The sequence below is a fragment of the Carassius auratus genome, chromosome 38 (assembly GCF_003368295.1).
Source record: "Carassius auratus strain Wakin chromosome 38, ASM336829v1, whole genome shotgun sequence".
In the NCBI taxonomy this organism is placed as follows: domain Eukaryota; kingdom Metazoa; phylum Chordata; class Actinopteri; order Cypriniformes; family Cyprinidae; genus Carassius; species Carassius auratus.
This window is the reverse complement of record NC_039280.1, coordinates 215,237-231,441: the sequence shown is the minus strand read 5'-3', so window position 1 is coordinate 231,441 and position 16,205 is coordinate 215,237. Positions and strand designations below refer to the sequence as shown.

The 16,205-nt window shown below is 35.9% G+C and overlaps 1 protein-coding gene across 5 annotated transcripts in view; it reads left to right on the top strand.

Moving 5' to 3' along the window:
- LOC113056578 (disrupted in schizophrenia 1 protein-like) overlaps positions 1–16,205 on the top strand; it is a 50,210-nt gene that overhangs the window by 13,605 nt on the left and 20,400 nt on the right. For all 5 annotated transcript variants that reach the window (XR_003277719.1, XM_026223340.1, XM_026223341.1 and 2 more), the window contains exons 7-9: positions 1,160–1,214; positions 3,102–3,165; positions 3,631–3,810. Coding sequence is in view for 4 of the 5 variants with exons in the window: in XM_026223340.1 (XP_026079125.1) it covers positions 1,160–1,214; positions 3,102–3,165; positions 3,631–3,810 (299 nt within the window). In the remaining variant the exon portion in view is untranslated. The remainder of the gene's footprint in view (positions 1–1,159; positions 1,215–3,101; positions 3,166–3,630; positions 3,811–16,205) is intronic.

Genomic DNA, 16,205 nt, shown 5'->3' with positions numbered 1-16,205 from the left:
CTTAGTATAGAAACCAACAGGTGATCATTTAAAGATGTCAGATGACCTGCCAGTCAGCTTTCACTAGCGTTGACATTTGAGACTGACGTTAAATCAGTTAAATCTTCTTCAGTTGATTTATTTCTCGGAGGAGCTCCAAGGTCATCTCTAGCGGTGATGAAACGTGTGTGTCTGAGCAGAGAAATATTGAACTCTAGATTGCATGACTCTGTTTGGTCTCTCACTGATTGATTTTGATGCATATGTAGATTTATTGGAGGTAGGGTGCAGATTGAGGTCATAACATTGAGCCGAGCTAAACAAACCCTGCTGAGAGATTGATTTATTTTCTCCTGCACTGAGGGCTGCTTTAAAGTGAGTTTTGAAGAGAAGCAGCCGATTCTGCATGCAATCCTCTCTCTTTTATCGTATTTTTACCTGGCCCTTCTGGAAATGAGACACTTTTCAGCACGGTTATGAATTTTTATTGCTTTCAGGCTCCACAGAGTTAAAGCTTTCAGGTGCTGGTGTTGGGTTTCTGTCCCAAACCTGTGTGTAATGCGTAAGAAGAATCGCTCTTGATGAGGAATAGCTCATATTTTAGAGTCTAATACACTTAATAAAACTGTATATTACTAGCAGGAGACACTTTATGCATTTATTTTTAAATAATTTGTATAACGTTATGGTTTCTGTTAACATTTTGAATTAGATTTTATTTTTATATTTTGTGGTTTCACTTAAATTTGAATGTTTTAGTAATTTTGTTGTATGCTTTTTGTAATATATATATATATATATATATATATAATATTTTTTTTAAATAGGTCTGAAATATTTAATTTTTATTGATTCATTTTAGTACCTCAACTTAACCTAACTGAAAATGAGAGACTAGCTGAAATAAAATAGGAAATTTTTAAATATTTTAATTTTTGCATTACTTCAAGTTACTTTAAAATTGAAAAAGTTTTTATTGTTTTAGTTTTAGTTTTAGTTAATTAAATAATTAGCCTTGAATCACAGTGAATAATGCATCAATATTGTTTGCTTACCTGTGTTTATTAATGTTGTCTGCCAAGTCAAGCATCATAATTAATATTTCTTGTATTTGCCATAATTTAGTGTTCAAATCTCATTTTCAGCCTCACTTATATTTTTAATTTCGTTTTTTTTCCAGACTTCAGGAGCAAGAGCGAGCACTGAGATCCTCCATCAAAGAGGCAACGGCTAAAGTAAGTCTATATTTGTGACCCTGTCCCACAAAAGCAGTCTTAAGTCTCTGGGATATATTTGTAGCAATAGCCAAAAATACATTGCATGAGTCAAAAATTACAGATTTTCTTTTATGCCAAAAATCATTAGGATATAAAGATCATGTTCCATGTAGATATTTTGTAAACTTCCTACCGTAAATATATCAAAACTTAACTTTTGATTAGTAATATTCATTGCTAAGAATTCATTTGAACAACTTTAAAGATGATTTTCTCAATATTTTGATTTTTTTTGCACCCTCAGATTCCAGATTTTCAAATAGTTGTATCTCAGACAAATATTGTCTGAAACTAACAAACCATACATCAATGGAAAGATTATTATTTTATAAGCTAATAAATCTAATTTAAAGTATTTTTTGTTTTGTTTTGTTTTTTGTTTACTGTAAAACAAGAAAACGATGCTGAGCTGGAAGTGTATAACTGAATAACATACTCTCATGCTACTTAATGCACTCAACTTTCCAGTCTTTATTTTCTATTTACAATTTGATGAATGAACCGTAAATTATCTTATTTCCTAAATTACATTATTTTTTACTACTAATTTGCTTATACTGGCCATTTTTTTAATTGTTATTTAATAAAATTCAAATAAAATGTGAAATATCCATTCTGATAACTGGACATGAAACACAAAGTCACATGACAAAAACTTTGGATAGTTTCTATGTACTGTGAATAAAGAAAAGGTTCAGAGCCAGATTTTTGTCCATGTGAAGTTGAGCTAGCAGGAAACAAATTTAGTCATATTTTCCTATGTTTTAATTCGAGTAGTCAAACAATCCAAGAAAACATCATTAAAACAGAAAGAAAAGTCACTCGGATGAAAAATCTGACCAAAAACAAGTGAATAAATCTTCTCCAGAGAATGACAAAAACAGCAGATCACTGCAATGTCTGACTTATTATTTTATTTGACCTCTTCATATTTAAGGAGAAAGCTTTAAAAAAAAGTTTGACATCGCTTGTTATGATTTTCAAGGGTGTAGAATGTAGTAAGGACGCCATGACTCTATCAAGTGACTACAAAAACGGTCATATACATTGATTTGCATGCTTGACATTACTATAATATAATGGCTAATGGCTTCCAGAATGTTCAGTGCCACCAATTGATATATAATTTATATATATATAATTTTTTTTTTTTTTACGATTTTCTTTAAAAATTTTGTGACACAAATGAAGGACACACATTTAAGATTTTTATTACATTTTATATATATATATATATATATATATTAACAAAAAAGTCTTAGTGGCTCAAATAGATGCTGTACTTTAAAATGATATTTTATTTTATGTACGAGATTATCTCAACAAAAACATTAATGTGGCACAAATGTATATTGTATTTAAGAATTTTATTATATATATATTTATTTTTATTTTAAAAGTTCTCTTCACATATAGTTTGTATGGTGAACAGTGTTAGTGTTTTTATTTTATTTAGTCAAATATATTCTTTAAGATGCATTTTAAGATTTTCTTTTTGTGATTATAAATATATATATATATATATATATATATATTCTATATTATTTTTGTTATTTTAAACCCTAAAACGTCCACATAAACTCTAAATGCCCATCGCGCTTTTAACATCTGAGCAGCCTAAATTTTTTCTAATTTTTTTAAATTCTCTGCTCATGTATATTAACATCTGAATATTAAGATCTGTTGTGCATTAGAATTTATCATTTGTGACTTAATCTGAAGATGAGGGATGATGAGAGGAACCTAATGATGGAGGAAATGATAAATGCTTTGCAACTCAATTTTGCTGCTCAAAAGTGGCTGCTCTTTTCCTCAGGTGTCTAATCTGTGTTTCTCATGGTTCAGGTGGTGATGAGTCAGAGATTGGGATCTAGTGTACTTCATGAAGCCAAGCTCGCAGCCCTCTCAGGTACCACTCGCTCGCTCTTTCTGTGTTCATCTGTTATGTGGCACAAATTCTGTGACAAGTTTATGTTACAGTTTGTGTCAATTCTTAGACAAAGAGTTACAATTGTGACACATTTCAATGATCAATTTAATAAATACTTGCTGAATGAAAAAAAAAAAAAAAAATTCCCGTATAAATCCTACTGACCCCAAAGTTTATTATCTAGTTAATTCTTAACTAGTCATGTCTATGAATTCAAGCTGCGCTATTATTATAACACATACTAGAACAATCCCCAAACACTAGGCATTTTCTTGAGAAAAAGCGGTTACAGTGTTTCTTTTGCATGCTATCTGTAGTTTGCCAAATTGGAATTATGTCACAAATCATTGTATGCTGATAGTATTCTTGTTTCTGGTGGTGTTTCGACCAGTAGTTTTGATGTTTTTCATCTGATATTCTGCTTCTGTTGGGTTCTCGCGGCAGGAAATGACTTGAGCAGCGCGAAGGAACTGAAGGCAGAAATCAGGAGCGCGTACGACGAGAGAGATCGTCTGGAGAGGAAGCTGAAGACTGTGAGCACAGGAAGTGGACGGGATCTGAGCCACATGAAGGAGCAACACAACCAGATCAAACTGGAAATACAGGAGAGAGAAGCCCAGTACGGTGAGTAACACGGCCTTCATAAAGACTCAAGACCTGCTGATTTCTGCTGACACAGGGGGGAGCCATTTCTTCATGAGATCCAGATCATCTCAGATCAAAATGTAGATGATTTCTTTAGTTTTCTAGGTGTTTCATTGGTTTTTTATATAGACGGGATATCTCTGTTCCTCATATTTGCTATCAGTGTCTCTTCCTGTCAAATTACAGTATAAATTGTCCCTTATTGTACAAGTATGATATGACAACAGCTCTATTATTATTGAATGTTCAATTTATCAGCTCTGTGAATCTCACCAAGTAATTGTCATATTTCACTGCAAAATTAAAAGAAAAAATTATATTTGTAATATATGCACAATATTTAAATATTGGCAATTTATGTATTTTTTAATTTGGACATTTTTATGACAATTAAACATGGTTTACAACATCATTACTGTAATATGCTAATTAAAATCCTACTTTCCACACACACACACTTAATTTAGAATTAATTAAATTCAGTGTACAAATATTATTATAATGTATGAGTACTTCAAAATTGAATTATTCATGTAGCTTTTTTTATTCAATAATGTCAATTATCCTGCAGGAGGCTTCATTTTATTTGTATTTTATTATATTTGTTGTCATTTTTCACATTAATGAAAATCATCCTATCCAGATACATGTTTTTTATTTTATTTATTTTTTATCAGCAAATTAAATTCAGTGCATAAATACTGTCGTTATGTCTGAATACTGCAGAATTTAATTATTATCATTATTATTATTATTTTTTTTTTTCTGGGAGTTCTGAGTTTATATCTCACAATTTGAGATATTAATATCGAGTTTACAAATTGAAATTTAGTTTATTTTTTCAAAAATTTCAGACTGCATATTTAAAATTCTGAGAAAACATTTGTGATAAGAAAAACCTGAAAAAGTTCAGAATTGTTTGAAAAAAAGTATATTCTGTGTACTTTTAAATAAAAATTGGTAGATATTTATTAAAAGTATACATTTATGTTTTTCCATGGCAGAAATACTATTCCATCTTTTAGTAACATTGATTTAGCATACACTGATCATCTCTAGACATGATACAGTGATAGTAAAACCATGGTTCTTCAATTAATACTGCGGTATTTTACAAAAATAACATAGCTATGTGTGCAAATGTTCAAAACATCATCAGTCACCAAAAAACTATTGTACAAAGTTAAAAAACAAATATTTACCACAAGTTAGTGTTTCTTACGAATCATGTTTTGGTCCCAGAAGTTTGAGCTTTTTCCGCTCCATTTAGTAATTGTTTTCCGAGGGTGAGATCATGACAACAGCTCTGTTTCTGCACAAGCCGGGGCAAAGACTCATGTTTAAAAATAACATTTAATATGCGTAAATATCTTCCTAATTACGCAAGTGCCAACTCAACTGCAAACTGTAACCCTGGCATGACAAGTGACGCACCCAAACCCTTTTCCTTATGTCAAAAACAGTGATTTGATGGCAGTTATGTGGCAAATACGTGTGTTATTACGCGAGTGGGAAGACAGGCTAATAAGAGCCTAGCAGGAGCAACCCGTTCATGTCAAAGATCTTTTGTGTTCTGTATCATATTCGCCCGCTTTGCATATTTAGCATCAACGCTCAGGCTATCATTAGCTCACAGTCTCTCTCATCCCGGCACAAAGACGCGGACCAGCAAAGCTCTTTGTTGAGCAAAATGTGTGTGTGTCAAATTAAGCAGACGAGTGTAATCCCTCGAACGGCTGGCCAGATTCCCGTTGGCTGTCAGCCGCCGTCTTCTCCTGTTGTTGAATAAATGACAGGCCACCTCCCGCAATCTCCCTCCTGCGGATCCTCACGGGACGCCAGAGCTAAGTCGAGAAGAATTTAATGTGCATCTAGTTATCGCCAACTAGTCAGATGATACCAGACCAGTGCATTTACAACATTAACATCCTTTTATTGTGTAAGCATTAAATGAGTTTTAGTGAATTTCACAAACCATGCATGTCTAGATTATATCGCACCTCAGAGACAAAAAGGAAAAATAAGAAGAAATTATAATTTGCATGAAGAAAATGTAGCATTCTTTAAGATAATTAATATGAATTAATATAAGCCATATATAAACAAATTATTTTTTTGTTTTGAAGTATTCATCCATTATGACAGTACTTGCAGACAGAATTTAATTTATATAGATTTTAAATAAAAATAAAGAAAATTGTGTACAAGAAAAAGGCAGAGTTGCGAGAGAAATTCTTTTTTTCACGAGAAAAAAGGCAGAATTGCGAGAGACATTCAGATTTACGAGAAAAAAGGCAGAATTGCGAGAGTAATTCAGATTTACGAGAAAAAAGGCAGAATTGTGAGAGACATTCTGATTTATGAGAAAAAAGGCAGAGTTGCGAGAGACATTCAGATTTATGAGAAAGAAGACAGAATTGCGAGAGACATTGAGATTTACGAGAAAAAAGGCAGAATTGTGAGAGACATTCAGATTTACAATAAAAAAGGCAGAGTTGCGAGAGACATTCAGATTTACGAGAAAGAAGACAGAATTGCGAGAGACAATCAGATTTACGAGAAAAAAGGCAGAATTGCGAGAGAAACTCAGATTTACGAGAAAAAGACAGAATTGCGATAGACGCTCAGACTTACGAGAAAAAAGACAGAATTGCGAGAGACACTCAGACTTACGAGAAAAAAGACAGAATTGCGAGAGACATTCAGATTTACGAGAAAAAAGACAGAATTGCGAGAGACACTCAGATTTACGAGAAAAAAGACAGAATTGGGAGAGAAACTCAGACTTAAGAGAAAAAAGTCAGAATTGCAAGAGACACTCAGATTTACGAGAAAAAAGACAGAATTGCGAGAGACACTCAGATTTACGAGAAAAAAAGACAGAATTGCGAGAGACACTCAGATTTACGAGAAAAAAGACAGAATTGCGAGAGACACTCAGATTTACGAGAAAAAAGGCAGAATTGCGAGAGACACTCAGATTTACGAGAAAAAAGACAGAATTGCGAGAGACACTCAGATTTACAAGAAAAAAGACAGAATTGCGAGAGACTCTCAGATTTACGAGAAAAAAGACAGAATTGCGAGATACACTCAGAATTGTGGGAGACGCTCAGATTTATGAGAAAAAAGGCAGAATTGCGAGAGACTCTCAGATTTACGAGAAAAAAGGCAGAATTGCGAGAGACTCTCAGATTTACGAGAAAAAAGACAGAATTGTGAGACACTCAGATTAATGAGAAAAAAGGGAGAATTGCGAGAGACACTCAGATTTACGAGAAAAAAGACAGAATTGCAAGAGACACTCAGATTTACGAGAAAAAAGACAGAATTGCCAGAGACACTCAGATTTACGAGAAAAAAGACAGAATTGCGAGAGACACTCAGAATTGCGAGAGAAGCTCAGATTTACGAGAAAAAAGACAGCATTGCGAGAGACACTCAGATTTACGAGAAAAAAGACAGAATTGCGAGAGACACTCAGAATTATGAGAAAAAAGACAGAATTGCGAGAGACACTCAGAATTATGAGAAAAAAGACAGAATTGCGAGAGACACTCAGATTTACGAGAAAAAAGACAGAATTGCGAGAGACACTCAGAATTGCGAGAGACGCTCAGATTTACGAGAAAAGACAGAATTGCGAGAGACACTCAGATTTACGAGAAAAAAGACAGAATTGCGAGAGACACTCAGAATTATGAGAAAAAAGACAGAATTGCGAGAGACACTCAGAATTATGAGAAAAAAGACAGAATTGCGAGAGACACTCAGAATTATGAGAAAAAAGACAGAATTGCGAGAGACACTCAGAATTGCGAGAGACGCTCAGATTTACGAGAAAAGACAGAATTGCGAGAGACACTCAGATTTACGAGAAAAAAGACAGAATTGCGAGAGACACTCAGATTTACGAGAAAAAAGACAGAATTGCGAGATACACTCATAATTGCGAGAGACTCTCAGATTTACGAGAAAAAAGGCAGAATTGCGAGAGACTCTCAGATTTACGAGAAAAAAGACAGAATTGTGAGACACTCAGATTTATGAGAAAAAAGGCAGAATCGTGAGAGACGCTCAGATTTACGAGAAAAGACAGAATTGTGAGACTCTCAGATTTACGAGAAAAAGGCAGAATTGCGAGAGACTCTCAGATTTACGAGAAAAAAGACAGAATTGTGAGATTCTCAGATTTACGAGAAAAAAGACAGCATTGCGAGAGACGCTCAGATTTACGAGAAAAGACAGAATTGCAAGAGACACTCAGATTTAGGAGAAAAAAGACAGAATTGCGAGAGACACTCAGAATTATGAGAAAAAAGACAGAATTGCGAGAGACACTCAGAATTATGAGAAAAAAGACAGAATTGCGAGAGACGCTCAGATTTACGAGAAAAAAGACAGAATTGCGAGAGACACTCAGAATTGCGAGAGACGCTCAGATTTACGAGAAAAGACAGAATTGCGAGAGACACTCAGATTTACGAGAAAAAAGACAGAATTGCGAGAGACACTCAGATTTAGGAGAAAAAAGACAGAATTGCGAGAGACACTCAGAATTATGAGAAAAAAGACAGAATTGCGAGAGACACTCAGAATTATGAGAAAAAAGACAGAATTGCGAGAGACACTCAGATTTACGAGAAAAAAGACAGAATTGCGAGAGACACTCAGAATTGCGAGAGACGCTCAGATTTACTAGAAAAGACAGAATTGCGAGAGACACTCAGATTTACGAGAAAAAAGACAGAATTGCGAGAGACACTCAGATTTACGAGAAAAAAGACAGAATTGCGAGAGACACTCAGAATTATGAGAAAAAAGACAGCATTGCGAGAGACACTCAGATTTACAAGAAAAAAGACAGAATTGCGAGAGACACTCAGAATTGCGAGAGACGCTCATATTTACGAGAAAAGACAGAATTGCGAGAGACACTCAGATTTACGAGAAAAAAGACAGAATTGCGAGAGACACTCAGATTTACGAGAAAAAAGACAGAATTGCGAGATACACTCATAATTGCGAGAGACTCTCAGATTTACGAGAAAAAAGGCAGAATTGCGAGAGACTCTCAGATTTACGAGAAAAAAGACAGAATTGTGAGACACTCAGATTTACGAGAAAAAAGACAGAATTGCGAGAGACACTCAGATTTAGGAGAAAAAAGACAGAATTGCGAGAGACACTCAGAATTATGAGAAAAAAGACAGAATTGCGAGAGACACTCAGAATTATGAGAAAAAAGACAGAATTGCGAGAGACACTCAGATTTACGAGAAAAAAGACAGAATTGCGAGAGACGCTCAGATTTACTAGAAAAGACAGAATTGCGAGAGACACTCAGATTTACGAGAAAAAAGACAGAATTGCGAGAGACACTCAGATTTACGAGAAAAAAGACAGAATTGCGAGAGACACTCAGAATTATGAGAAAAAAGACAGCATTGCGAGAGACACTCAGATTTACAAGAAAAAAGACAGAATTGCGAGAGACACTCAGAATTGCGAGAGACGCTCATATTTACGAGAAAAGACAGAATTGCGAGAGACACTCAGATTTACGAGAAAAAAGACAGAATTGCGAGAGACACTCAGATTTACGAGAAAAAAGACAGAATTGCGAGATACACTCATAATTGCGAGAGACTCTCAGATTTATGAGAAAAAAGGCAGAATTGTGAGAGACTATTCGATTTACGAGAAAAAAGACAGAATTGTGAGACACTCAGATTTATGAGAAAAAAAGGCAGAATCGCGAGAGACACTCTGATTTACGAGAAAAAAGGCAGAATCGCGGGAGAATCAGATTTGCGAGAAAAAAGGCAGGATTGCGAGAGACACTCAGATTTACGAGAAAAAGGGCAGAGTTTGTGTATTTCATTTCATTATATAATCTACTTTTTCAACAAATATTTGTACTAGTAATAAATGCTAATGCTTTTGACAGCATTGATAATATTTCTGACAGATAATGTCATCATTTTTTTGTGTTTCCCTGATGGAATGTGCTATCCTGTCAGCAAAAACCTGTCCATGGGTTTTTTTGATTACTGTCAGGGGATCAGTGTTGCCAGTTATTGTTATTTACGAGAAAAGACAGAATTGCGAGAGACACTCAGAATTGCGAGAGACGCTCAGATTTACTAGAAAAGACAGAATTGCGAGAGACACTCAGATTTACGAGAAAAAAGACAGAATTGCGAGAGACACTCAGATTTACGAGAAAAAAGACAGAATTGCGAGAGACACTCAGAATTATGAGAAAAAAGACAGCATTGCGAGAGACACTCAGATTTACAAGAAAAAAGACAGAATTGCGAGAGACACTCAGAATTGCGAGAGACGCTCATATTTACGAGAAAAGACAGAATTGCGAGAGACACACAGATTTACGAGAAAAAAGACAGAATTGTGAGAGACACTCAGATTTACGAGAAAAAAAGACAGAATTGCGAGAGACACTCAGATTTACGAGAAAAAAGGCAGAATTGCGAGAGACACTCAGATTTACGAGAAAAAAGACAGAATTGCGAGAGACACTCAGATTTACAAGAAAAAAGACAGAATTGCGAGAGACTCTCAGATTTACGAGAAAAAAGACAGAATTGCGAGATACACTCAGAATTGTGGGAGACGCTCAGATTTATGAGAAAAAAGGCAGAATTGCGAGAGACTCTCAGATTTACGAGAAAAAAGGCAGAATTGCGAGAGACTCTCAGATTTACGAGAAAAAAGACAGAATTGTGAGACACTCAGATTAATGAGAAAAAAGGGAGAATTGCGAGAGACACTCAGATTTACGAGAAAAAAGACAGAATTGCGAGAGACACTCAGATTTACGAGAAAAAAGACAGAATTGCCAGAGACACTCAGATTTACGAGAAAAAAGACAGAATTGCGAGAGACACTCAGAATTGCGAGAGAAGCTCAGATTTACGAGAAAAAAGACAGCATTGCGAGAGACACTCAGATTTACGAGAAAAAAGACAGAATTGCGAGAGACACTCAGAATTATGAGAAAAAAGACAGAATTGCGAGAGACACTCAGAATTATGAGAAAAAAGACAGAATTGCGAGAGACACTCAGATTTACGAGAAAAAAGACAGAATTGCGAGAGACACTCAGAATTGCGAGAGACGCTCAGATTTACGAGAAAAGACAGAATTGCGAGAGACACTCAGATTTACGAGAAAAAAGACAGAATTGCGAGAGACACTCAGAATTATGAGAAAAAAGACAGAATTGCGAGAGACACTCAGAATTATGAGAAAAAAGACAGAATTGCGAGAGACACTCAGAATTATGAGAAAAAAGACAGAATTGCGAGAGACACTCAGAATTGCGAGAGACGCTCAGATTTACGAGAAAAGACAGAATTGCGAGAGACACTCAGATTTACGAGAAAAAAGACAGAATTGCGAGATACACTCATAATTGCGAGAGACTCTCAGATTTACGAGAAAAAAGGCAGAATTGCGAGAGACTCTCAGATTTACGAGAAAAAAGACAGAATTGTGAGACACTCAGATTTATGAGAAAAAAGGCAGAATCGTGAGAGACGCTCAGATTTACGAGAAAAGACAGAATTGTGAGACTCTCAGATTTACGAGAAAAAGGCAGAATTGCGAGAGACTCTCAGATTTACGAGAAAAAAGACAGAATTGTGAGATTCTCAGATTTACGAGAAAAAAAACAGCATTGCGAGAGACGCTCAGATTTACGAGAAAAGACAGAATTGCAAGAGACACTCAGATTTAGGAGAAAAAAGACAGAATTGCGAGAGACACTCAGAATTATGAGAAAAAAGACAGAATTGCGAGAGACACTCAGAATTATGAGAAAAAAGACAGAATTGCGAGAGACGCTCAGATTTACGAGAAAAAAGACAGAATTGCGAGAGACACTCAGAATTGCGAGAGACGCTCAGATTTACGAGAAAAGACAGAATTGCGAGAGACACTCAGATTTACGAGAAAAAAGACAGAATTGCGAGAGACACTCAGATTTAGGAGAAAAAAGACAGAATTGCGAGAGACACTCAGAATTATGAGAAAAAAGACAGAATTGCGAGAGACACTCAGAATTATGAGAAAAAAGACAGAATTGCGAGAGACACTCAGATTTACGAGAAAAAAGACAGAATTGCGAGAGACACTCAGAATTGCGAGAGACGCTCAGATTTACTAGAAAAGACAGAATTGCGAGAGACACTCAGATTTACGAGAAAAAAGACAGAATTGCGAGAGACACTCAGATTTACGAGAAAAAAGACAGAATTGCGAGAGACACTCAGAATTATGAGAAAAAAGACAGCATTGCGAGAGACACTCAGATTTACAAGAAAAAAGACAGAATTGCGAGAGACACTCAGAATTGCGAGAGACGCTCATATTTACGAGAAAAGACAGAATTGCGAGAGACACTCAGATTTACGAGAAAAAAGACAGAATTGCGAGAGACACTCAGATTTACGAGAAAAAAGACAGAATTGCGAGATACACTCATAATTGCGAGAGACTCTCAGATTTACGAGAAAAAAGGCAGAATTGCGAGAGACTCTCAGATTTACGAGAAAAAAGACAGAATTGTGAGACACTCAGATTTACGAGAAAAAAGACAGAATTGCGAGAGACACTCAGATTTAGGAGAAAAAAGACAGAATTGCGAGAGACACTCAGATTTATGAGAAAAAAGACAGAATTGCGAGAGACGCTCAGATTTACTAGAAAAGACAGAATTGCGAGAGACACTCAGATTTACGAGAAAAAAGACAGAATTGCGAGAGACACTCAGATTTACGAGAAAAAAGACAGAATTGCGAGAGACACTCAGAATTATGAGAAAAAAGACAGCATTGCGAGAGACACTCAGATTTACAAGAAAAAAGACAGAATTGCGAGAGACACTCAGAATTGCGAGAGACGCTCATATTTACGAGAAAAGACAGAATTGCGAGAGACACTCAGATTTACGAGAAAAAAGACAGAATTGCGAGAGACACTCAGATTTACGAGAAAAAAGACAGAATTGCGAGAGACACTCAGATTTACGAGAAAAAAGACAGAATTGCGAGAGACACTCAGAATTATGAGAAAAAAGACAGCATTGCGAGAGACACTCAGATTTACAAGAAAAAAGACAGAATTGCGAGAGACACTCAGAATTGCGAGAGACGCTCATATTTACGAGAAAAGACAGAATTGCGAGAGACACTCAGATTTACGAGAAAAAAGACAGAATTGCGAGAGACACTCAGATTTACGAGAAAAAAGACAGAATTGCGAGATACACTCATAATTGCGAGAGACTCTCAGATTTACGAGAAAAAAGGCAGAATTGCGAGAGACTATTCGATTTACGAGAAAAAAGACAGAATTGTGAGACTCTCAGATTTATGAGAAAAAAAGGCAGAATCGCGAGAGACACTCTGATTTACGAGAAAAAGACAGTTGCGAGAGAAACTCAGATTTACGAGAAAAAGGCAGAATTGCGAGAGACGCTCAGATTTACGAGAAAAAATGCAGAATCGCGGGAGAATCAGATTTGCGAGAAAAAAGGCAGGATTGCGAGAGACACTCAGATTTACGAGAAAAAGGGCAGAGTTTGTGTATTTCATTTCATTATATAATCTACTTTTTCAACAAATATTTGTACTAGTAATAAATGCTAATGCTTTTGACAGCATTGATAATATTTCTGACAGATAATGTCATCATTTTTTTGTGTTTCCCTGATGGAATGTGCTATCCTGTCAGCAAAAACCTGTCCATGGGTTTTTTTGATTACTGTCAGGGGATCAGTGTTGCCAGTTATTGTTATTTACGAGAAAAGACAGAATTGCGAGAGACACTCAGAATTGCGAAAGACGCTCAGATTTACTAGAAAAGACAGAATTGCGAGAGACACTCAGATTTACGAGAAAAAAGACAGAATTGCGAGAGACACTCAGATTTACGAGAAAAAAGACAGAATTGCGAGAGACACTCAGAATTATGAGAAAAAAGACAGCATTGCGAGAGACACTCAGATTTACAAGAAAAAAGACAGAATTGCGAGAGACACTCAGAATTGCGAGAGACGCTCATATTTACGAGAAAAGACAGAATTGCGAGAGACACTCAGATTTACGAGAAAAAAGACAGAATTGCGAGAGACACTCAGATTTACGAGAAAAAAGACAGAATTGCGAGATACACTCATAATTGCGAGAGACTCTCAGATTTACGAGAAAAAAGGCAGAATTGCGAGAGACTCTCAGATTTACGAGAAAAAAGACAGAATTGTGAGACACTCAGATTTATGAGAAAAAAGGCAGAATCGTGAGAGACGCTCAGATTTACGAGAAAAGACAGAATTGTGAGACTCTCAGATTTACGAGAAAAAGGCAGAATTGCGAGAGACTCTCAGATTTACGAGAAAAAAGACAGAATTGTGAGATTCTCAGATTTACGAGAAAAAAGACAGCATTGCGAGAGACGCTCAGATTTACGAGAAAAGACAGAATTGCAAGAGACACTCAGATTTAGGAGAAAAAAGACAGAATTGCGAGAGACACTCAGAATTATGAGAAAAAAGACAGAATTGCGAGAGACACTCAGAATTATGAGAAAAAAGACAGAATTGCGAGAGACGCTCAGATTTACGAGAAAAAAGACAGAATTGCGAGAGACACTCAGAATTGCGAGAGACGCTCAGATTTACGAGAAAAGACAGAATTGCGAGAGACACTCAGATTTACGAGAAAAAAGACAGAATTGCGAGAGACACTCAGATTTAGGAGAAAAAAGACAGAATTGCGAGAGACACTCAGAATTATGAGAGAAAAGACAGAATTGCGAGAGACACTCAGAATTATGAGAAAAAAGACAGAATTGCGAGAGACACTCAGATTTACGAGAAAAAAGACAGAATTGCGAGAGACGCTCAGATTTACTAGAAAAGACAGAATTGCGAGAGACACTCAGATTTACGAGAAAAAAGACAGAATTGCGAGAGACACTCAGATTTACGAGAAAAAAGACAGAATTGCGAGAGACACTCAGAATTATGAGAAAAAAGACAGCATTGCGAGAGACACTCAGATTTACGAGAAAAAAGACAGAATTGCGAGAGACACTCAGAATTGCGAGAGACGCTCATATTTACGAGAAAAGACAGAATTGCGAGAGACACTCAGATTTACGAGAAAAAAGACAGAATTGCGAGAGACACTCAGATTTACGAGAAAAAAGACAGAATTGCGAGATACACTCATAATTGCGAGAGACTCTCAGATTTACGAGAAAAAAGGCAGAATTGCGAGAGACTATTCGATTTACGAGAAAAAAGACAGAATTGTGAGACTCTCAGATTTATGAGAAAAAAAGGCAGAATCGCGAGAGACACTCTGATTTACGAGAAAAAGACAGTTGCGAGAGAAACTCAGATTTACGAGAAAAAGGCAGAATTGCGAGAGACGCTCAGATTTACGAGAAAAAAGGCAGAATCGCGGGAGAATCAGATTTGCGAGAAAAAAGGCAGGATTGCGAGAGACACTCAGATTTACGAGAAAAAGGGCAGAGTTTGTGTATTTCATTTCATTATATAATCTACTTTTTCAACAAATATTTGTACTAGTAATAAATGCTAATGCTTTTGACAGCATTGATAATATTTCTGACAGATAATGTCATCATTTTTTTGTGTTTCCCTGATGGAATGTGCTATCCTGTCAGCAAAAACCTGTCCATGGGTTTTTTTGATTACTGTCAGGGGATCAGTGTTGCCAGTTATTGCTATTAAAACAAAAACAAAAAAAATTATTTTTCATATTTTGAAATTAAGATAAAGATATCACTAACCCTAAACTGCAACATTCTACTTTATTAACATTCTAAAGTGTCAAATTAAGTTGTGAAGACAGCTCTCTCAAGCCTCATTCACTCCGCCAGTGTCTTGCAGCCAATATTTTCATATCATGGATGCTAAACATTCTGTCTAAATGGAATTTTACTCATAATCGACCAATTGTGCTATGCAAGAAGGCGGGATCTACAGAGAATGGACAAAGCAATGCAAATAAGCATACATATAATGTGTGAGGACTAGCTTGAAAAAAGCTAAAACCCGGAAATTTTAACCAATTTAGAAATTTTTCCGGCCAGTACCATTCAATGTGTCAGTGATTATACACATTGTACAGTACCATAGTAGCATCTTTAAAGACTGCTGACAGGCCTCGCTGTTTCAGACGAGACTCATGTGATGCTGTTTACATCCATTAATGCTGTAGAGCTCCAGATTTAATCAGAGACCTCTATCCCAGGGAACAAATGAAAGTGCCTCGTTGCTGGGTGAAGTGTCTTGTCCATTGGAGGAGATATAATTAGAG